The sequence below is a fragment of the Lissotriton helveticus genome, chromosome 4_1 (genome assembly GCF_964261635.1).
Source record: "Lissotriton helveticus chromosome 4_1, aLisHel1.1, whole genome shotgun sequence".
In the NCBI taxonomy this organism is placed as follows: domain Eukaryota; kingdom Metazoa; phylum Chordata; class Amphibia; order Caudata; family Salamandridae; genus Lissotriton; species Lissotriton helveticus.
The window spans coordinates 586,776,368-586,800,121 of record NC_136063.1 but is presented as its reverse complement, the minus strand read 5'-3'; the positions used below and the strand labels follow the sequence as shown (position 1 = coordinate 586,800,121).

The window sequence follows — 23,754 nt, the reverse complement described above, 5'->3', positions numbered from 1 at the left end:
AGCAGTTTGTGCCTGACTGTTTCCATGGGAAGCAGGGTCAAGACCGATTTAGATATGACTGGGTCCAAACTGGAATGGCATTGCAAGCATAAAGAAACAACGTATTTAACCCAGATCTGTGACTGGAGGCGAATATTTGATTAGATCAGCATTCCATCCATCAGCTGTTCTTTTTGCATTTGTTGCTCTAAGTGGGAAGGTTATGCCCAGACGTGGGTCGTGTGCTCGCTATGCCACAAAATGTAAGCAAACCTGGCCGATGAGGGGTGATACCCCGAAACAGGTCCCAGGGTGCTTGTTTCCGGTACGGGGATGGCTTGACCTGGCAGTTCAGGCTGGACTGTTCCCATGGGGAGCAGGGTCAAAACTGATTTACATATGGCTGGGTCCAAACTGGAATGGCATGGGAAGCAAAAAAAAAAGATTGATTTAACACAGATTTGTGACTGGGGTGAATGGTGATTTGTTCAGTATTTCGTTTATCATCTGTTCTTTTTAGCCTTCAGAGAAAAGCACCATTCAGGCCTGTAAAAAACAGCTGAGGTGGCAACCTTTTTTATGGGTCATTCTCCAATGTCGGTGTTGGTCCTTGCTCTTTGGCTTTTGGGGTATGGGGTTTGATGTTGTGTTGGAGGCTGCCTTTGCCTATACAGTTGGTGTGTGGAGTGGAACTGTTTTGGTAGATTTTTTATGAATAAGGACAGTGGAAGGCAATGAAGCGTAATGTCCTGATTACTTACTGGTAATCTTCATTACTCCAACTTTAGCTTACTTCGGCAGTCATGCCCTCTCCATCTGAAGAAACTCAATTATTTTTTCTTTGCAACGATAGCTTTTTCCATAATTTTGTCAGTACTTGAGTTGTAACCTGACCTTTAGATGGCCACCTAATTGTTTTTTTTGCTTTTCGCACAGATTTCTTTTTCTGTCAATACGACAACCACCATTATCACTACCATCATTACAGCTACCACTATAACCATTAAAATACCAATTATCATTATCACCTTGGTTACCAACAGTTATCACCAGTATCATTACTAACATTAACGCTATCACCACCGTCATCATTAACACCACAATTACCTCTACCACCAAGACCACCTCCACCATTACAACCATCCCCTTTCCAGCTGCCACCACAACCAGAATTGCTACCGCCATAATTAACACCACCATGATTATCAACCCCACCTTCACTACTAACATTACCAGCAACACTGCCACTACCATTGCTATCACCCTCTGACAACCATAGTGCCACCACCACCTATCACCACCACCGAAGCCAATAGATCTGGCTTTAATGATGAGCTAACACATACAACAACATACATGAATGCAATTAGATATGTTCGCGTTGCCAATGCTTGTTTCTATCTTATTGTTTCATATAATGCCCTTCTGTACATTGAAAACCAGAGCTTCAGAAGAATCGCAAGTACCGTTTAAGACCACTAGATGGCAGGCCATAACTCTAGTAAACCCTTGTCATTAATGAAACACTGTATAGGAAGCGATAGGAAGAAGAGACCGTACTTGACGCCATAGATTTATTTGATAACGTGGTAACTGCTGTTTTAAAAATATATATATTTCTGTTTCTTTAGTAGCAGTAACCAATCTTGCGCATTCTTGTTTTCAAACAGGTGCCGGTGTCCCGCTCATTCCCACGTTTACTCTCAAGGTAAGAACGCACCCAAACGAACACGTTCGCGATTTGATGAAGAAATGTTTGTGTCGTTCCTATAATAATAATAATCCACATTTGTAAAGCGCACAATCACCCGTAAGGGTCTCTAGGCGCTGGGGGCCGTCGGGAAGATTAAGCAAGCTATTGCCCAGAGTCACATGGTGCTGGACTAACCTGCCGCCGGAGCCGGGGATCGAACCCTGATCCCCAGATTCCAGCGTCAGTCGCCCTGGCCGCGGCGCCACACCTCTCCCCCACTCTAGAGTAGCGAATGGAGTTATAACTATTGAAAAGAAAATATAAAACATGAGTGATGACTGGAAAAAAGGATGCAAGTTGTGCAAATTGGTGGTGTGTGTAAAATGCATGTATACTGTCATGAGATTGTTCATCTTATACCACGTGTGATGTCAGTCAACCGAAACATATGTTCTAATGAGGCTATGTAGTAAACGGAGTTTGTGCCATTGTGATGGAATCAACTCACAGCTTCGATCGACAAACTGTCTTTCCTTTAAAATCCACTAGTTAGGTGTGGCGCTAGACGCGACCTTTTAATTTTACTAAACACATATATTAACCTGTGGCGGTCGCCACTAGGTAGTTATGGTTAGGATCGCTGCGTTTTTTTTGTGTTGATAATAACTTTGGGCCTCTTTGACGAATCTCCTCAAAACTTGAAGTGTCATCGAATGAATACACGGCAGCAGTTGATTTAAATTGGTAAGTTTAATTACTCAATAAAGGCCCGCGGTGCAGGACCGGTATGGCGAACAGCTGGGGCTTCAATGACAGCCCGATAAACAACAATGCCTAATGATACATGACGTAGGCAAGGTATAACCAATAAGAAGGAAGGAGAAGGGAGTGGGAGGGGAATACACGGATAAGCTGGAGCGTCAACACCTAAACATAGATTGCATGTTACAACATCTCCCTTTCTTTCAAAAGAACAGAATGAAATTAATACATTATAAAATCTCTAAACTTACATGGAATTTGAACCCTTCTTCCTGAACTTGTACTAGCAGATTCTACAGTATTAGGATAAAATGACCTCTCTTGCTCATTCTGAAAACTATCACAATCATTGTATTCATTTGCAGAAGAAACCTGGGAGTTCGACTCTGGGATATTAGCAGAAACATCATCTAAACGCAATTCTCTTTTAGATCTTAATGCAACATTAACTGTGTCTTTTGGCTGGTAAACTCCATCATAAGGATTTGAGGAGAAACACATTTCAGAGTCCTTATCATTAACCATATTCTCATTACTAGATGTCAACTCATACCAAAAGCTATCTGCGAGTGACTCTGAATTTTGATCTTTATAATCAGACATCAATTTCTTTTGAAAACCCTTGATTTTGATTACATCACTCTTATTCCTCCAACCCAACTCCGACACATGAATTGCACCTCCTGATACTTCTACAACTTCTCTTGGACCCAAGTATTTAGAATCTCCTTTTTGTTTTACAATAGGTTTTTTTACTAACACCCAATCCCCTACAGCAATGTCTTTGTAAACTGCTTTATGTGTCTCATCATAGTATTTCTTGGATTTTAGTTGTTGCTCGCAGATGGAACTCTTGACTTTTAGGCTATCATCATCCACAACTGTAAAGTCACTTTTCCCTTTTTGATACACAGAAAGCCTGGGTGAGATGCTTGTGACGGCTTGTCTACCTCTCATAAGAAAGAAAGGGGAAAAATTGGTAACGTTATTGACAGTTCTGTTAAACATGTCCACTCTCTCTTGAGTGAATTCTACAACCGACAATTTGTTTGCCAGGGCCATTTGAATTCCATCTTTAATAAATCTGTTGACACGCTCCACCTGCCCGTTGGATCTGGGAGAGTACAATGGAGTTTTTTCTTGTGAAATTTGATTTTTCTTTAAAAAATTCGTCATCATTTCCGATGTCAACTGCTTACCATTATCTGACACTAAGATATGGGGCAACCCTTCAATTGTAAAAAGTTGTTCTAGAAATTGAATAACAGTTTTAGACTCTATGTTAGAAACAAACTTGAAATAGACCCATTTACTGTAATAGTCACACACCACCATTAGAAACTTACATGAACTTTCTAAAGCGTGAAAAGGGCCAGAAAAATCAATGGCTATTTTTTTCCAAGAGGAAGATGGTATTTCCACTAATTGCAACTCTTGAACTCTGGATTTCCAACGTTTGTCAGAATTCAAACAGGTGGTACAAGAATCTATATATGAATTAACCTCAGAGTCCAAACCTGGCCACCAATAATACTGTTTAAGGGCTTTCTTGGTTAATGTAGATCCAAGGTGAGTTTTGTGAGCTTTCTGCAAGAGAATTCGTCTTACCTTAGGTGGGGGTACCAAAAGTTCACCTCTCATTATGAAACCATCCTCGATGCTTAAATCATCAGCCACTTGTGCATACGTTCTCAGATCCGTACTCAAATTTCTTACAGGGGGCCAGCTACTGGAAATAAATAATTTGACTTTACTTAATACAGGGTCATCATTAAGCTGTGAAACCCAATCAGATTCCTCACAAATACTGGTAAAATGACTACTACTGTTTACAAAAGAGACTACACATTCAGTGTCATCATAATCTTTAGAAACATCACAATCAAGAGGAAGGCGTGAGAGACAATCAGCTCTCACATTGCATATGTTTGATAGTGAAGTTATACTCTTGTAATTTCGACAGTATCCTGATCAATCTTGAGGAAATTTTTCCGTTCCCTCTACCACAACCATCCATAAGAAAAGTGAGTGGCTTATGATCTGTAAATAAGTCGAAACTTTTACCCCATAGATACATTCTCAGTTTCTCAACCGCCCAGACACAAGCCAATGCTTCTCTTTCTATGGTGCTATAGTGTCTTTCAGATTCCTGTAATCTCCTAGAAATAAATGCAATTGTATTATTTTCATTGCCAACCCTTTGTGTGAATACTGCTCCAATACCCACAGAGCTCGCATCCACAGTTACAACATTTTGCCCTTCTGGATTGTAAGGCTTCAAAGTTGGGGCATGGAGTATTGCATCTTTGATCATTTTAAAAGACTTATCTTGTTCCTCAGTCCAAACATATTTCTCTCCTTTGCGCAACAATACACGTAGGGGTTCAACTTTTCCAGAATAATTTTCTACAAACCGCGAATAATATTCGCTAAGCCCGAGAAATGATCTAAGAGCATCCTTATCAAAGGGCCTTGGGGCATCAGTTATGGCTTTAACTAAATCAAGTTTGGGTCTGATACCCTCACAGCTTAACACGTGGCCTAAGTATTCAACCTCATTTTTTAAAAATTTGCACTTATTTTTAGATACAGTCATCCCTCTATCAAACAATTTTCTCAAAACAGTATCCAATATTTCATTATGTTCTTCTACTGTTTTTGCATGTATAAGAATGTCATCTTGGAATTTTTGAACCCCATCAACTCCACTAAGAATAGCTTCCATCAATTTTTGAAAAACACTGGCTGAAGAAGCCAGCCCAAATGGAAGTCTTTTAAATCTGAATGCCCCTAAAGGAGTGATGAATGTGGTCAACTCCTTCGACGCTTCTGATAACTGTACTTGATGATACGCAGACTTGAGGTCAATAATTGAAAAATATTTTGATCCACTAGTGGCTGCCAAAATCTCCTGTATATTTGGCAGAGGGAAACAATCAACAACAATATTTTTATTTAACGACCTCAAATCTGCACATAAACGGATTTCGCCATTTTTTTTTTTTAATTAAAACAATAGCCGAAATCCATTCTGAAGAATTGGTTGGCTCAATTACTTCCTCCTCCACTAGCTTGTTTAAGAGTTCTTGCAATTCAGATTTTACTGATAAAGGAACTGCTCTTACCTTGTGCTTAACTGGTATTGCACCTTTCTTCAGTTTAATTTCGTGCTCGAATCCTTTAACACAACCAATTCTATTATCGAACAAAGATTCATATTTGTTAAAAATATTATCCATGTTACCATTCAAAATTGGACTCACCACAGATATAGATGTTTGTTGCCAGTTTTCATCCAACACTATTGGGTCATCTGCACCTGGTTTAAGTATAATGCCTAGCTTAGCTAAATCTTTCCATCCCACAATGTCTTTTCCTTTTTCAGCCACATAGATTTTGGTGGAAATCATTCTCCCTTTTATATTTAACATGTCATAAAAATACCCAAATGCATTAATGTCAGACTCTCCAAATGCTTTGGCAAATATATCTGTAGCTAACAAGTCTGTATTAGGCCAATATTTTGCGTATTTCACATCTGAAATAATAGTGATCGGAGATCCTGAATCCGCCATGATCTTTACCTCTACATCTCCAATGTGTGCAATACCTAATGGACCCTTAATATTTCCAGATTGATCATCAATTGACAGAACAATGTTGGCACACATATCTTCCTCAAAATCATTTACATAACTAACTTTCACCTTCTGGAATTTTTGTGATCTGGAATTATTACAACTCGTTGCGAAATGACCGATTTTCATACATTTTGTACACTTCCTACCCTGTGCTGGGCATCCTTGAAAATCTGCTTTATGGTTCTTTGACCCACATCTATAACAAATAATAACACTTGACTCTGTGCCCCTGACATCTCTATTTCTTTTCTCATAAGTAGGGTACTTTTGTTTTAAATCATTAACAACATATACTTCAGCCCTTGAATTTGAGGATGCAGATAATACTTTTGATGTCTGAAGAGATCTCTCTATCCCTTTGGCAATATCTATCGCCTCTTGTAAAAGAGGATTTTTACATGACAAAAGCCTCTCTTGTATTTTCTTTTCATGGCAATGAAAAACAAACTGATCCCTAATATATACATCCACCATGTCATTATATTCACACTTGGTTGCTAGTACACGTAATGCACCAATATACTCCTCAACAGTCTCATTTTCTTGTTGTTTGCGCATAGTGAAATGATGACGCCCAATCATAATATTTGGCTCCTCACCAAACTGTCTTTCCAAACGTTTGAGCGCCTCTTGGTATTCATCTAAAGGAATAAACTGTCCCGGGGGTGGCTCATACTCAGGCAAACTGTCGAAAATTTCCTGACCATTTGCTCCCAATAATCCAAACAAAATTGCTACCTTTCTCTCTGGTTCATAGTTCTTCCCATCTATTGCGATCAAATAACTTTCAAAAGCCCTCAACCAGTTTTTCCACTTCATACTTGGTTTCCCTGGATCATTCAAGAATGGAGCTGGAGCACATATATTTGAATTTGTAGACATTTCTGATACTTTTACTCCAACCTCTTTCTTTACAAGAAAAGAAATTTTTAAAAAATTATTATGAAAAGAGAAAAGAGAAAATTTCACAATCCTATAATTTCTCTAAATTAATACCAAATATTCAATTTAGTTTTATAAATAAAATAACTTTTTTTTTGAAGTGAGGAAAATATAAACTTGAAAACAGGAAAATATCCTATTATATCGTGTACATCAAAATCCTCTCATGAAAAACGCTATTCTGAGAGAAAACTAAGAATTTACTGAACACAAAATGGAGTCACGCTCCAGATCGTAAGAAACGCGATGACGTCAGCAAGCTAATCAGCAATGACAGTTACAGCTGACAGGAATGCTTGGCTGCAAGAATCTAAACTGAAAATTCCAACGGCCGACGCTGAACAAGACGTGACAGTTGACAGAATACAGCTGAAGAGAATGCTACTTGCTTCCTCGAAACGATGTCGAAACAAGACCCTTCACACGTCAGCACATGGAAGAAAGTAGACGAAAAAATGATTTAGCGCTAGAAAATGTCTTTGGCAAAAATCGAAATATCATAACTTGCCTGAAAATAACTTCTAGGAGGTCGCTGAGTCTCGAGCCACAAGAACACTCTTTATCTTCAGCAATCGACCTCACATGAAAAAGTAAATGAATCAATTAGCGCTGAACACTTTGCCCCGAAAAAAAAATAACTGAATAACTTGCCTTGAAATAAATATTTTGAAGAAAGAAGACGATCCTCTGTCACAACCAGCGGGCCTTGAAGGACTCTTTAACGTCCCGTCCTCGTCGCCATCTGAAGTGTCATCGAATGAATTCACGGCAGCAGTTGATTTAAATTGGTAAGTTTAATTACTCAATAAAGGCCCGCGGTGCAGGACCGGTATGGCGAACAGCTGGGGCTTCAATGACAGCCCGATAAACAACAATGCCTAATGATACATGACGTAGGCAAGGTATAACCAATAAGAAGGAAGGAGAAGGGAGTGGGAGGGGAATACACGGATAAGCTGGAGCGTCAACACCTAAACATAGATTGCATGTTACAACAAAACTCTTTAAAAGGGTGCTACGTTTTGACTAGTTTGTGCTTTGAAAGTTTCAGCGTGATCCTTGAAGCAAGGGCCAAGGAAACCAGCATTGGCATAGCCAATAGGTCTGGCCTTTGGGACCTTATAAGTGTTTAGCCATGCAGCACATTATCCTGTTAATAATCTGGCCACACAAATTTACTCCCCAGTAGTTTTTAAGCTTGGAATGCTCTTCTGCATTTTGTTTTAAAATTGCAAATAACGGATGCTATAACATTGTGTTGTAAACTATGGAGCAAGGTAAACATTACAGTTTGAGCTGCCAGGTATTCACACTTTTAAATAACACTTTAAAAACATGCACAGCTATTTATTTTCCACTCTGATGTAGTACAGCCTAGGGCTGGTGTTACAGTGTTACCACAGAATTCGTTCTGCAGCCTCCTGCCTCCGTAAAAGTAGAAGTTCTGCATTACTGTCAGTACTAAGAAGCCCTGAAAACAAGCACTTCTTCTCCACTCTCCAGGCTTCACAAACAATATATATATATATATATATATATATATATATATATATATATATATATATATATATATATATATATATATATATATATATATATATATATATATATATATATATATATATAACCTACTGGCGGTCGCCAGTAGGTATATATAGTTAGGATTTTTTCTCTATGGGATTTTTGAAAATTCTATGTCTAATAACTTTGGCGTTTGTGGACGGAATTGGCTGAAATTTTCAGGAAAATGGAACATTTTGTTTCTGAGCAGCCCCTGAAAATTTGGGGGGGGTTCGTCAAGGGGGGGCCGAGAAAAAAGGGGGTCCCAAAACGTGTTTTTAACATTGAGTTTTCCATAGGGCGGTTGGCCTCACTTTTAGCCCGAACGGCTGAATGGATTTGCACGAAACTTGGCAAAATTGTAGGGACTGATAGCCCGATGTGCCTTTGCTAGGTCTCAATATATGTGCTCCAGTGGATTTTGAGAAATTAACGTTCAAAAAAAGATATATATCTGTAACAGCGGACCAGGCAGAGCTCCGGTTCGCGGACTTTACGCGTTACGGAGCTTTGTGAAGCGAAGCTGATTGGTTCTCCGGCGTCTGTAAACATTCCAAACAGTCCGTAGCGGCCGCCATCTTGTCTCTCGGTAGGATCGAGAGACAAGAGGAGGCCAAAGCGAACGGGCAAATGACCATAAGGGGGCATAGTAGATCCTCCCTGACCCTCTAGGTTTGATGTGGAGGTTTTAAAAGGGCCCCGCGGGGCAAAAAAAAATAAATAATAATAATCGAACGGCTGAATGGATTTGCACGAAACTTGGCAAAATTGTAGGGACTGGTAGCCCGATGTGCCTTTGCTAGGTCTCAATATATGTGCTCCAGTGGATTTTGAGAAATTAACGTTCAAAAAAAGATATATATCTGTAACAGCGCTCCGCTTCGCGTACTTTTCGCGTAACGGAGCTTTGCGAAGCTGATTGGTTCTCCGGCGTCTGTAAACATTCCAAACAGTCCGTAGCGGCCGCCATCTTGTCTCTCGGTAGGATCGAGAGACAAGAGGAGGCCAAAGCGAAGGGGCAAATGACCATAAGGGGGCATAGTAGATCCTCCCTGACCCCCTAGGTTTGATGTGGAGGTTTTAAAAGGGCCCCGCGGGGCAAAAAAAAATAATAATAATAATAATCGAACGGCTGAATGGATTTGCACGAAACTTGGCAAAATTGTAGGGACTGGTAGCTCGATGTGCCTTTGCTAGGTCTCAATATATGTGCTTCAGTGGATTTTGAGAAATTAACGTTCAAAAAAAGATATATATCTGTAACAGCGCTCCGCTTCGTGGAGATAAAATTATCTCTGTATTACCTAGCTGTTGCTAACACCAGTTAGCGACCGCTAGTAGGAGATAGTGACCATCTTGGGCCCCACTTTGCATGTCAGTGATATTTATCACTAATGACATGCAAAGTGGGCATGCCAAGATGTTAGCGACTGGAAACAGTCGCTAACATCGCTATCTCCTATTACCAACTTTTGGAGATATTCGCGCTAAGCGCGAATATCTCCAAAAGCTACCACCTGCCCTGAGCAGTTCTTAGCCATGTTATCCAATGGGAGGTGGATAACATGGCTAAGAGCATTAGCTCGGTAATGCATGAATATCGGTGAGTTTTCAGCGATATTAATGCATTGCGGTCGTTTTTTATGGCATTTGCGATAAACCTTGATAATAGCAAGGTTTATCTGCGATAATTTCTGACGATGCTTAGCGGTAAAACATTCGTTGCTAAGCATCGTTAGGGATAAATATCGCTTAACTTTGGTAATATGCCCCAACGTCTGTTAACGTTCGATTCGAAGGAAATCAGGAAGTGTTGAAAAACATTGTCTGCGCCATCTTGCCTTTTTTCAAATGCCACACTTTTGTTGTGCACGGCAGCCATTTTAGATGACTTGACCAGACCCACTCTCTGCACGCTGTCGATCCTTAGCATGGCTCCCCACCCTCGCAAGCATCTCCCCCAGGCACTGGTCACCCTCGTTCTCTGTCTTATGCATGGGTAATAAACCTCCCCCCATCTGCGCTGCTCTTCCCTGAGAATCACACCCTGTGCCCGCCCGACACCTCCCTTTCGCCCTATTCACTACCGCACCCTCTGACACTCCTTTTCCTCTGTGTCCAATTGTCCAGGCCGGTCCTAGGCTATCAGCTAGCCCTGCAGATGTAGTTTATGGCCCCAGCTGTAAAGAATCACCCCTCTTCAAAGGAGTTATAGTAGATCAAGGCCCACACTCGATGAGATCCGTCACAGCACACGCGTTCCTACTATCTGAAAACCATCCTGTATTGTGATTGGGGAGGGGACCGAGCCTGAAGCGGAAGATTCCAGGGATGACTCTTTGTACATCAAAGTTTTTACAATTATGTGTCACATTAAAAATATATAGCACTCCAACACAGTAGTAAGATTATAAAACTTTAATAACTTATAAATATATACAACAAAACAAAAACAGTAAAAACATATAAACATTTTTAGGGAAAAACAACGAAGTAGCGGTCGGCTGTGCGAATAGTCCCAACGCAGCACAACGTCCAGATTTCTGGACGGCACCCAGGTGATGTTGCCTGGGTGCCGCACTGATTTCAGCATCCGGCGTGGGGCGTCGCGGGGGGTGGGTCATCAGTAGCAAACTGTTGTGCGAATAGTTCCAAGGCAGCAGAACGATGGCACCAAGGTGATGTCCAGTAAGTTGCCGCACTGCTTTTGGTATCCTACAATGCTGCTCCGAAGAACGGCGTGGGGCGCCCCGGGGGGGGGGGGGGAGGTGGCGTGAACGGGCCTCTCCAGGTGGAGTCTCGTCTGTTGTAGTGGGGCGCCCCTTTACCGTTTCAGTTGCCATTCCGTCCGCTTTTGGTCCACTGTGTCAAAAGCCGCAATTCAGCTGAGTTGCGCCCACTCTTGCGGTGCAGCGATAGGCGGCTGCCACAGGACTCTCAAAATGGCGGCAGGCTCTTTTCTTTTTGGGCCTGGTCCACTGAAATGGCCCTGGGACACCTTGCAAATCGGACGCTTGTCTGCTAGGTCTTGGACCCCATTCTCGAAAGCGTCCCCTCCGCCTTGAGGATTCAACAAAAGTTTTGGGGGCCCCCGACTCCTGCAGGCTTCTGGTGGGGAGCGGCTGCCATGATTGCTCGCGGAATGACCACGACGGAGCCACGAGATGGTGGTGCTTTCATGGTGACGCCAGCTTCAGTGTGACACATCCAGAAACAAGGTGGGGCTTTCATCGTTTGGGAAAAAAAAAAGTTTTCATCCAATGAAAAGTGTTATTTTTAGGTCATATGATCAAGCCTTCCATCATTAGGAAACCAAAAGTAAAATGAACCAATGAAAAGTTTTATAAACAAGTCACATGACCTGTTATGCGGCATAGGGTATAAAAAGCGTAGAAAATCCGTTGGCACGTGAGGCGGCGTCAGTAGCGGACCGATGTGCGAATAGGCCGAAGGCAACACAACGCGCCAAGATCCGGATGGCACCGAGGTGGTGTCTAGTAAGTTGCCGCACTGGTGTGGCCATCCTACAATGTTGAAAGTCGGCGTGGGGCGCCCCGTTGGCCTGTGAGATGGCGTCAGTAGCGGACCGATGTGCGAATGGGGCCAAAGGCAGCGCAACAATATTTTCGGAATAGAAGACACCACAAGGCGCTGAGATGCCAAGATCCGGATGGCACCGAGGTGGTGTCTAGCAAGTTGTGGCACTGGTGTGGCCATCCTACAATGGTAAAAGTCGGCGTGGGGCGCCCTGTTGGCCTGTGAGATGGTGTCAGTAGCGGACCGATGTGCGAATGGGGCCAAAGGCAGCGCAACAATATTTTCTGACTAGAAGACACCACAAGGCGCTGAGATGCCAAGATCCGGATGGCACCGAGGTGATGTCTAGCAAGTTGCTGTACTGGTGTGGCCATCCTACAATGCTGAAACTCGGCGTGGGGCGCCCCATTAGCCTGTGAGATGGCGTCAGTAGCGGACCGATGTGCGAATGGGGCCAAAGGCAGCTCAACAATATTTTCTGAATAGAAGACACCACAAGGCGCTGAGATTCCAAGATCCGGATGGCACCGAGGTGGTGTCTAGTAAGGTGCACTGGTGTGGCTATCCTACAATGCTGAAAGTCGGCGTGGGGCGCCCTGTTGGCCTGTGAGATGGTGTCAGTAGCGGACCGATGTGCGAATGGGGCCAAAGGCAGCGCAACAATATTTTCTGACTAGAAGACACCACAAGGCGCTGAGATGCCAAGATCCGGATGGCACCGAGGTGATGTCTAGCAAGTTGCTGTACTGGTGTGGCCATCCTACAATGCTGAAACTCGGCGTGGGGCGCCCCATTAGCCTGTGAGATGGCGTCAGTAGCGGACCGATGTGCGAATGGGGCCAAAGGCAGCGCAACAATATTTTCTGAATAGAAGACACCACAAGGCGCTGAGATTCCAAGATCCGGATGGCACCGAGGTGGTGTCTAGTAAGGTGCACTGGTGTGGCTATCCTACAATGCTGAAAGTCGGCGTGGGGCGCCCCGTTGGCCTGTGAGATGGCGGCAGTAGCGGACCGATGTGCGAATGGGGCCAAAGGCAGCGCAACAATATTTTTGGAATAGAAGACACCACAAGGCGCTGAGATTCGGTTAGCACCGAGGTGGTGTCTAGCAAGCTATGCAGCTGAGTTGCGTGCGCACTTGCGGCGAATAGGTCGAAGGCAGCACAACAATGTTTTCTGAATAGAAGACACCACAAGGCGCTGAGATTCGGTTACCACCGAGGTGGTGTCTAGCAAGTTGCTGCACTGGTGTGGCCATCCTACAATACTGCTCCGAATAACGGCGTGGGGTGCCCGAAGGGGGGGGGGGGAGGCGGCGTGAATGGGCCTTCCTAGGTGGAGGCTCGTCTGCTGTAGTGGGGCGCCCCTTTACCGTTTCAGTTGCCATTCAGCTGAGTTTTGGTCGCTCTTGATGCTACAGCGACAGGCGGCTGCAACAGGACTCTCAAAATGGCGGCCTGTTCTTTGGATTTGGGCCTGGTCCACTAAAATGGCCCTGGGACACCTTAGAACTCGGACGCTCGATTTTTTTTTCCTTTCCTCTACATGCAAAAAAAGGTAAATGCCCGGTACGTTATACGCTTCATCTGCCACGATGTACTCTCCAGAGGAACCGAAAAAAAATATAGTTATGGTAACTATACCATGCATCGTCATATGGAGAGGTGGCACCAATTAATTATAGTGCTGCATAAAAGAGAGATTTGGAGGAGAACCCCCGACCTGCCAGTACATTCATCAAAGAAGTGGCACTGACAGCATCAGAGGCAAGGGAAACGGTCCCAAATATTTAGAAGAACTTTGGAAAGATTAAAATGACATGTTTAGATTGTGGCAAATTAATTTCATGTGGACAGATGAGTGTTACTCTATAAATACAGCATATGAACATCATCATAGTCGATGGTTGGTACAGACATTTTGACTATATCCTGGACCTGCCCGTCCTCGCCCAAAATGGTGCCGGAATAAATGGGACTCGTAACTCCTTGTTGTGTACTGGTTGCAGAACCTTGAAATCACGAGATACGTATGCAGTTTTGAAGCACATGGCGGGCGGGGACGAGAATTGATTGAGTATTTCGACATCCCTATTGATATTAAGTTCTGATGTGTTATTGATTACTGTACTATTGAAAGTTCGAATTAACGTCGCGCATGGTACTTGCCCGCAAATGTATATCTAGATAATTTTATTGTAACTGGCCCTGTCGTATTTTAATTATAAAATGTACGTCCACCGATTCCGCAACTGTTAGACACCTTAGTTCTTGCAACCTAATGGCCCGCCCGTTACGTTCCTCTACAGTGTAAATGTCTACTCATCATATACGATTACAGTTTGCTCCGTGGCCGGCCCACGTGGTTATAGGCTCGTATTTGTATAATGAAATTTTCACAATAAAGGTTTTTAAAAGAAAACATGGTAGTAGTATATACATTGGTAAAGTTTTTAATAATAGTCACTGTTTTAGAATCATTAAAAGGCAAGTGAAATAAAGCAGACCAATTACATGAAGGGTAAAAGGTATAATACGCAGGAACGCAGTAAAGATAAATGGTCAAGGGCTGTTGTGTTTTCTACTCCTGCAACATAAAGTGATCGATAAGAATCTCATATTCAGGCGTATCGGCGACTAAGACAGCAGGTCGACCCTCTTTTGCTCAACGGCTCCGTCATGGGACGAAGAAACGCCCTTTTTCTCGAAAAAAGAATATATTTTACTTGCAGGACAGTTGTAAATTTTCCGGGAAAGTACATTAGCCTGGAACATTATAACATATATTTAAGAAAAAATAATGTTTGGAAGTAATAAAAAGCGTAATTTTTAGGTCGTATGACCAAGCCTTTCATCATTAAAATAAGAAAAGTAAAATGAACCAATGAAAAGTTTTATTAACAAGTCACATGACCTGTTATGCTTACGTTACGCGCTGCGCGTCGCGCCCCGGATGACTTCCGGATGCGCTAACGCGGCACGTCATATGACGCATTACGCGACAACGCAGGTCCAGAATATAGTCAAAATGTCTCCACCAACCAGCGGTCGGAACACAACCCCTTTCAGCAGGCTAAATAGTTCTGTTAAATGACAACAGAAGGGACAGGCAACAAGAACCATCAGTCAAAGAGGGGAGGGCTAGTTCTTCTCTACCGGGTTACATTGGGGCGCTACCGGAACTGATCGAATTGGTAGTCTACAGTGTTTCTGGATGTTTCAGACTGAAGCTGGCGTTAGCATGAGAGCACCACCATTTCGTAGCTCCGTCGTGGCCATTCCGCGAGCAATCATGGCAGCCGCTCTTTATCGTTATTTTGGGCGGGGTGGGTGGCGGAGCCGAGCTGTATTGCAGCCATCATGGTGTGGAGTTCAGTTCATCTCACTAGTTTCGTATTTGTCATGAGGGGTTGTTCTTAATGTTTCTATTTTAGCGAGGTCAAAAAGAGATCCCATTAGTGGCCTACTGATTTTGCTCGATTCCTTTTGTTTTTTTACACGATTTTTCGCTATCTGCAAAGACTAAACAGAGTATTGCGACTCTGTGCTTGTTTGTAAATAGAGAATGAACCAAAGAGAACAATCAATCAAATGGAGAGAGAAGCAGGCACGACGGATTACAACGGGGGCAAAGGCCTGCGTTAACTACCCTTCACTATCTGCAAAGAGAGAGTACTCCTAATAGAAATGAGGGGGGGGGGCAGCATTCAAAGCAGATCAGTGTGCATAAACATGAAAATGTTTTTACTTACCACGTACTTGACATTCGACAGCTTATGATATTTGCTATTAAAAAACCATTGAAATTCACTGAAAAAACCATAGGTTATAGACCATATATAGTTAGGAATTAGCATTTACAAAACCTTGAAAATTCACTGAAAAAACCATAGGTTATAGACCATATATCGTTAGGAATTAGCATTTAAAAAACCTTATTTTACTCACACAAAACCATTGAAATTCCATATATAGTTAGTTGCAGTAACTATATATCGCGCACCCGCAATCCACTGCTGATGATGTCACATATTACATCATTCATGACATGGTCAGTGACATCACTGATGACATCACTGATGACATCTCAAATGACATCACTGATGACATCACTGATGACATCTCATTTGACATCAATGACCACATCACTGATGATATCATTCATGTGACAATACAATGCATCTCCTCACACTTTAATATAACCTCTGTTACACCCAGTGTTAAATACAGAGTATAATTTTTGAAACCATTGACACACCAATACTAGTTAGTACATACGCACTCACTGATTCCTACGTCTACACACACATTCACTCATTCACCCATACAATCATTCATACATACAATCACTCATCTTTACAACACTATCATATGCACTCGTACACCTATACAGACACTCACACTCTGCCACTCATCCATGGAGTTACTCACACACCTAGTCAGTCCTGTAAAGAATCAATCACACTTCCATTTTCTATTTTTTCCATTTAAACATAGAGTACCTTACATTTTCAAACATATACTAACACATACTTACTCTCTTATACAATTATTGATACAAGTACACATTGATCTGCACAGAGTCACACATCTCCCAGCCAGCCACACACACACTCAGTCTCCCATACAAATACTTGGACAATCAATCAATAACCCATATAGTTACTCATATAGCTACTGATCAACACATGCAGCAGTTTACAGAACAACAGACATAATGATGCACAAATTAAGACAGTTTAGTCACTAACCCATGCACTCAGTGAGACACATTTAATCACTCACTCATACAGTCAGTCACGCACCTAAATCCTTCATCCAGACACTTATACATCTACTCATTCTTCAATATGTAAAACATATTTAAACTTTACAGAAACACACAGTCAATGGATGATGTCATCAGTGATGTCATCAGTGATGTCATTTGAGATGTCATCAGTGCTGTCATCAGTGTTGTCACTGACCATGTCATGAATGATGTAATATGTGACATCATCAGCAGTGGATTGCGGGTGCGCGATATATAGTTACTGCAACTAACTATATATGGAATTTCAATGGTTTTGTGTGAGTAAAATAAGGTTTTTTAAATGCTAACTCCTAACGATATATGGTCTATAACCTATGGTTTTTTCAGTGAATTTTCAAGGTTTTGTAAATGCTAATTCCTAACTAAATATGGTCTATAACCTATGGTTTTTTCAGTGAATATATATATATATATATATATATATATATATATATATATATATATATATATATATATATATATATATATATATATATATATATATATATATATATAATTTTTGAAGACTTTTATGTAGCGCAAACTTGACCCGAATTGGGTATCAGAGCGCTTTACATAGCACCAGTTACGTTACACGAGGACACACAAATTTGATGTTGACAATTGTTTATATCACAATGCTTTATATCACACAATTTAAAATGTACCACTGTCATTGGAAAGCTGTGCAAATTTGTCAGTGAAAGTGATCAGCATACTTTGAGCTTTTTAATCTCTTTGCCATGTTGTCAACAAACCTTTGGGGAGTTTCATAAAGGCCCTTTTATACGTTCTCTTGCAAAGATATATTAGCACATACTTCGGTTGATGAGGCAAAACTTCTTTCCAAGATGTACCTGACATCTGAAATAGAGTTTTGAAACAATCAGTGGAGGATTATTTCAATTAATTGTACCCAATCTTTAGATATGTTCACTGGCATCAATCCAATATGTTTGATTGAAACCTCTATAACCCAGGGTTCAAAATCTCATCATTACTTGAGCTTGATTATTCCTTTGTGCCCATACTTTATCTAAGATCAGCCAAATAGGCATTAAAGATAGTTTGCTGGTCTAGAACAATTATACACATCTCATTTCAATCTGCCAAATCCTAGGCAAACCTGGCCAAGTAATGGTAGAGGGAGATTTGAATGTGTTCAATAGCTGACTTTGTCAAATCAGATTTCTTTCTTTCTAAAGTCCATAAAGTGAGTAACATTATAGTTGCTTATTTTGCAACATGTATTGCAAGAGAATAAGGCACAGTACGTAGTGTGTCATATAAATATCCACCTATGGGCATATTTCTCTGTATTTCTGTCACTAACATCCCAGAAGCTTATATTATATTAAATGCTAACCTAGTGGTGTAAAAAGTCTTACCATACTTGCATGTGGTTTGATTATTAGCCAGATTGTATTTATTAATTTTGAAGCTGGTACACAGTAGTTATACTTCATAGTTAACATAAGTAAGTACTTATCTATGATATCATCTTATCTTTGAATCACTGTAAGATAGTTCTGCATGTCAGATGAAAAGTTGTTTATTACCAAATAGACATCTAACAAATATTGACAATTTCTTTAGGAAAATAAATCATCTTTCTCTTATGAGGACTTTCACACAGATATTTAAGAGGCCAAAACTATTAAAAGAGTCTCATTAACCTCTTCCATGCTCATGATGGCTCCCGGCCGTCATGAGTCACGGTGGGCGTGTGCTGATGACGGCCGGAAGCCATCATGACCACGCCCGCGATCGGAATGTGCAGCACTGCGGCGGAATTCGCGCCGCAGTGATGAGGTAAAATATGATAATGAGTGCCTGGATTTCGTTAAAGGTTTATGAGGGATGGCATTCAGCAGATGATGTCCAATTCATGGGTCTTAAGCCATTATGTTTCAAAGCTTCTCCCCATGGACCTAGCATTTGTAATACCCTTTTATACATAATACTTTTTATATTCATTGTAATACTGTGGCAGTCAGAAAGTGTAAATATAATTTGCAACTCACCTTACTAGCAATGAGCCATTTATTCACAGATTTATTGAAGTAAATTCTGTTCAGCCTTTACAGACTAAGCCAGTCAACATGTTTTTTAACAAAATGAATGCCATACAATTGGAATAGCATATACTAGAAAGAACATAATGCTTCATGTTTGGGATTTGTTCTGAGTAACCAAGTCTATGGAAAGCTTTATCAAAACATGAATTTTTGTATGTTGCAAATATGGCAAATGCTGTTCACAAGCAGTCCATAGTGTGTGATTTGGTTCAACAAGAGTGAAAATGCTGGGCATGTGAAAACTGTGATTTGGTAATAACCAACTCTCGCTTATCCTGTGTAATTCAAAGTAGTAATCAAATAAGACATGGCTTCAAAAAATGGATTTCTGTTGGGAGACTTTTTCTGACAAATATTGAGTTTGAGAGTGTTGCATGTATATGTTGCACCATGGTATTAAATTATGTTGGTCCTATACCTGCCTGTGTGTACATAATTGAGTTGAAAAACAACTGAAATGGGGTTTATGTATCAATATTGGTAACATTTTAAGGTTCTTTACAACAATCTGAGTATAGACTGCAAACATCTTGTGGTAGATTTAGGAAATCCATTTTTGAAATCAATTAATAAATGTCCTAAAAGTTGCACTATAGTAACACAAGATGGTCTGACAGATGTAGCCTTTCAACATAAAGTCTGGTACCAGTCTGGTAAAATATACATTGTATGCTTTGTAATAAGGATAGCAAAGCAAGATACACAAACTATGATCCTCTATATAGATTATGGATAGAAAGAAAGGCTAATCCTTTTATCCTGGCATGATCTGAAACAAATAATTTAAGAGAACCCTTGGAAAGTAAAATGGCTATGACTGTGATATAGTCACTTTTAGCGTCCGCTGTGTTCATATTTAATTTATGTTAAGTGCCTTTTATAAGGCTAGCTGCTCTTGGCAACATGTCTATCAATGACAGAAATACTTTAATATGCTTGAAGACACTGATGGGACTGGTTAACTTAAGTCAATGTTTCTGTAAAATATGCTGAATGCTCTTTACTAATGAGTAAGAAATAAGTAAATGTACCCAATAACACCTCAAATGATCTCTTTTAACAGAGACTAAAGGCGTATAGGAAGAATGCTGAAGTAAAGAGTAACATAGGAAAATAACTACGGGCCAGGCGTAATAAATACCGGTTGCAAAACAATATTTTACACTTTGCAACTAGTATTTTTGCAACCAATATGGAATTTGACAAACAAACCTATGTACTAAATGTCAGTTCATACAATTTCACTTCAAAGTGGTCTATAACACAATCTATCTCAGGAATATTAATGATGCCAATGAAGTACCGGGTTTTTAAGAACCCAGCGGTGCCAGGGCACACACCCAAAGACTTCGAGTTCTCCTGTCTCAGACTACAGAAACACAGAGTCTTCTTGGTGAAGTCAAAGATCGAATTTATTGGCTGCAGCCAGTAACCGGTATCCTAGAAGTACAACACGGTGTATGTTCTCAGGAGACTGCTCAATCTTACAAAGCCAGCCATTCCTTTTTATACAAAATATTATGCTTTAGGCAAACATTCCTTATTTTACAGTTGACCATTCACATATTTCTACGACAAAGAAAAGCAGATTCATGATGACAAGCCCATTTTCAGTTTGTCCAGCCCACAATCAATTACCCGGTAAGGTCCAACACTTTTCATCAGATATCGGACGGACCCCTAATAAAAACGGGCACCTCCTCATCGTGAAGCAGGCCATAAAGAAAGGAACAGAGACAGGTGTGTGCAAGATTAGACATAGTTGTATGCAATAGAGAGTTTATGGCATGTTGTGGCTTGATCCCTAATCTCGATCGGCCACTGGGAAAGAAACAGGCTGAGCAGGTTTGGCTTTAGGCAACGGAGTCAGCTTGCCTAGGTCACACAGGAGTCAGCAAAAGGTGTACGTGTCCATGGACCCGGTCGGCCTTAGTCATCGGCCTATGTGAGGGCAACCACAAAATGGCTGCCGTATACAAAATGGAACCCGAGGGTTCAGAACGGAATCCCTGATTTCAGGGTGATGTCGCCAGTCGTATACGACGAAAATACTTGTATATAGTATACTCGTCATTCTCGGTCTGCTGATACCAAAATCGTCATGATACGACGATGTTTAGGACACGGGTCCAGAATTTCAGTACCACAGACCCTCCTTTTGACCTTCCATAGGCAATTAACCTACACTCACGCTAATCTGAGTCCAGGTCTATATTCATAAAATCATTGAGATGTTGCTGTAGCATCATCCTATTACTTAGCTTGTCTCTCGATACAGGTTTCCTTACACATAATGTAGCACAGAGGCCACATATAGCAGGAGCACACTGTACGCACAGACAGAACAGGAAAAGAATGGCTAAGATCATCCCAATGACCATCAGAATCTTCCATCCCCAGGCGGATATTAGTCCCCAGAACCACCCCATCAACGACCAATCTCCTTTATCCACATGGATTGATTCGGAGATCTTATGCAGTTTGGAAATGGCCTGGTACACTGTCGGAGCGTTATCTGGAATGAAAACACAGCAACTTGATTGGATCACTTTACATACCCCACCTCGGTCTGCAAGTATGACATCTAGCGCAACTCTATTCTGAAGAGTCGTAAAACGATTCGACTGGAGCTCAGCAGTCAAGTTACTAAGGGCACCGGCAGTTTCAACTACGGTGGACTCAACCACCCTCGTCAATTGCCTTATGTTCCTGCTGTTAACCATAGGTCCCCAAAATGGCAGAAAACCCTTCAAGAAATCTCCCAATTCTTGTCCTGCAGTGTCTTCCTTACTGAAGACACCTCCAACTATCCTTGTCTTGTGGTAATCTGCCGCAGCTGTGTAGGTGGGAGGCAACAGGAACGAAACAAAACATGTGCCCGAGAAGTCAGGGGGCAACCATGTGTATGCTCTATCATGACAGATGAAATAGGTACCCTTAGCTGCTAGGAACGAAGGGGAAGTCTGAGACGCAAAGACATAAGTCTCATTGCAGATACTCTCCCCTAGCTGAGCTTTCGGATTCTTGCCATTACCCTGCAGACAGTAGTGACCCTGATGGGGTACAACCCAAATCGGGGAGGATCTTTTTGCTCGCTGGTTCTCACTCAGACTAATTCCATATCCGGTTATGTTCCATCCAATATACGCTAGTGTCTCATCTCTCGGGATAGTCCCATAGGAAGTAGCTCCTCTAATCATATCTACTATACCCTTAACTAGAGCACTATTCTTTGGATTGTCTTTTACAGAACGTAGGGGATGGACTTCACGAGTATAGATGAACATCGTTCTGTATGCCCATACAGAACCATTGTAGCTGAATGGCAGGACCAGATAAGGGATACCTTTATCAGTAGTATGAGGCATAAGACCACACACCCAACAGTTAGTCGTGTTCACTACTAATTGGTGTTGGTGCAAAAGCTGAACGAAGGAGTTATTGATAAACTCTAATCTTCTAACGGACTCATGTTCAGGCAAAGGGTGAAAAGAATGTGAGGAAACAGTAGGAGGAGGTATAGGCTGTGTAGTGGGTGCAAATGTCACTCGAAAATAAAATAAAACCTATCCTATTAAAAACATCATTACACTAAACAACATGAAAATGCATAATATCAAAAAACGTTTTCTAGTCATCATTATACACATTTTGGCTTTAAAGTTCATCTCTTTGGCAGGTCTCTCCATCTCGAAAAACTCCATCCTCTAACCTGGCTGCTCGCGGAGGTAGGGTGTTCCGTGCTAAGGAATGCGCCTGTCAGTCCAAGGGAAACGCCCACGAACCAACCAGAACCGTTGACCTTATGTCTTCGGCTTGCACTCCAAAGACTTGTTGCCCGCGACCCTACAGCTGAACCCGGATGGTGGTTCGAAAAACAAAAATCAAAAAAAATTTCTCATATGAGAGAGCTGCACTTTAAAAAAAATTAGCAAAGGAAAAGGTTTTTATTTGTCCCTAGTTCTAGGCCTCAGATTATAACGGTTTCTTCCAGGTAACGTCTGGTCGCGAAACAATAGGTCAGGTTCAGTAGTGTCCAGTCGAACTGACGGTGGCACGGCTCCTTGCAGAAAATCGTCGCTTTCACGCTCAGAATTTGTCCCTTTTACACGTGCATCGCTGAAAGGCAGAAAACGAGGCACAGTCTCAGTCTCAGAGTCAGCAATACCCTCCTGGACCCACCGGTCGTATGGCAGAGGCAAAGGGACCCTCTTACAATGTACGCCATGGATCCAGTTCTTCTTTCCTTCCACTCGCACTGCGGATCTCGTTGACAAAAGGACTAGCTAGGGGCCGGTCCAACGGGGCTGATCATTCTTTGTCCGCTGGAAGTTCTTAACTAAGATTCACAATCCAGGATCGATGATGTGACCTGGATCTTCAGAAACCTGAGGCAAAGTATCGTGAACCTGTTGGTGTAAAACACGCAATTTAGCCGTCAAATCATACAAGTAATACAGGGTGTTCAATCTCACTGAATTTTGTCAGTCTTGGCACTCCCCATATGTTGGCCGGGCGGCCAAACACAATCTCATACGGACTAAGTCCCACTCGTGAATGCACAGTCATTCTTGTCGATAAAAGTGCTAATGGCAACGCATCAGGCCATTTAAGACCAGAGCTCGCTTGTATCTTGGCAAGTTTAAGTTTTAGAGTGCCATTGTAGCAATCTACTAGTCCAGCTGATTGGGGGTGATTTGCAGTGTGAAACTTTTGGCGTATACCTAGCCCTTCACATACTCTCTTCATCACTCGACCCACAAATTCAC

General features: G+C 41.7%; 1 protein-coding gene across 2 annotated transcripts in view; it reads left to right on the top strand.

Moving 5' to 3' along the window:
- Window positions 1-23,754, top strand: part of ADHFE1 (alcohol dehydrogenase iron containing 1) — a 388,378-nt gene that overhangs the window by 38,022 nt on the left and 326,602 nt on the right. For both annotated transcript variants that reach the window (XM_078687223.1, XM_078687222.1), the window contains exon 2: window positions 1,650-1,687. In XM_078687223.1, coding sequence (XP_078543349.1) covers window positions 1,650-1,687 — 38 coding nt within the window. The remainder of the gene's footprint in view (window positions 1-1,649; window positions 1,688-23,754) is intronic.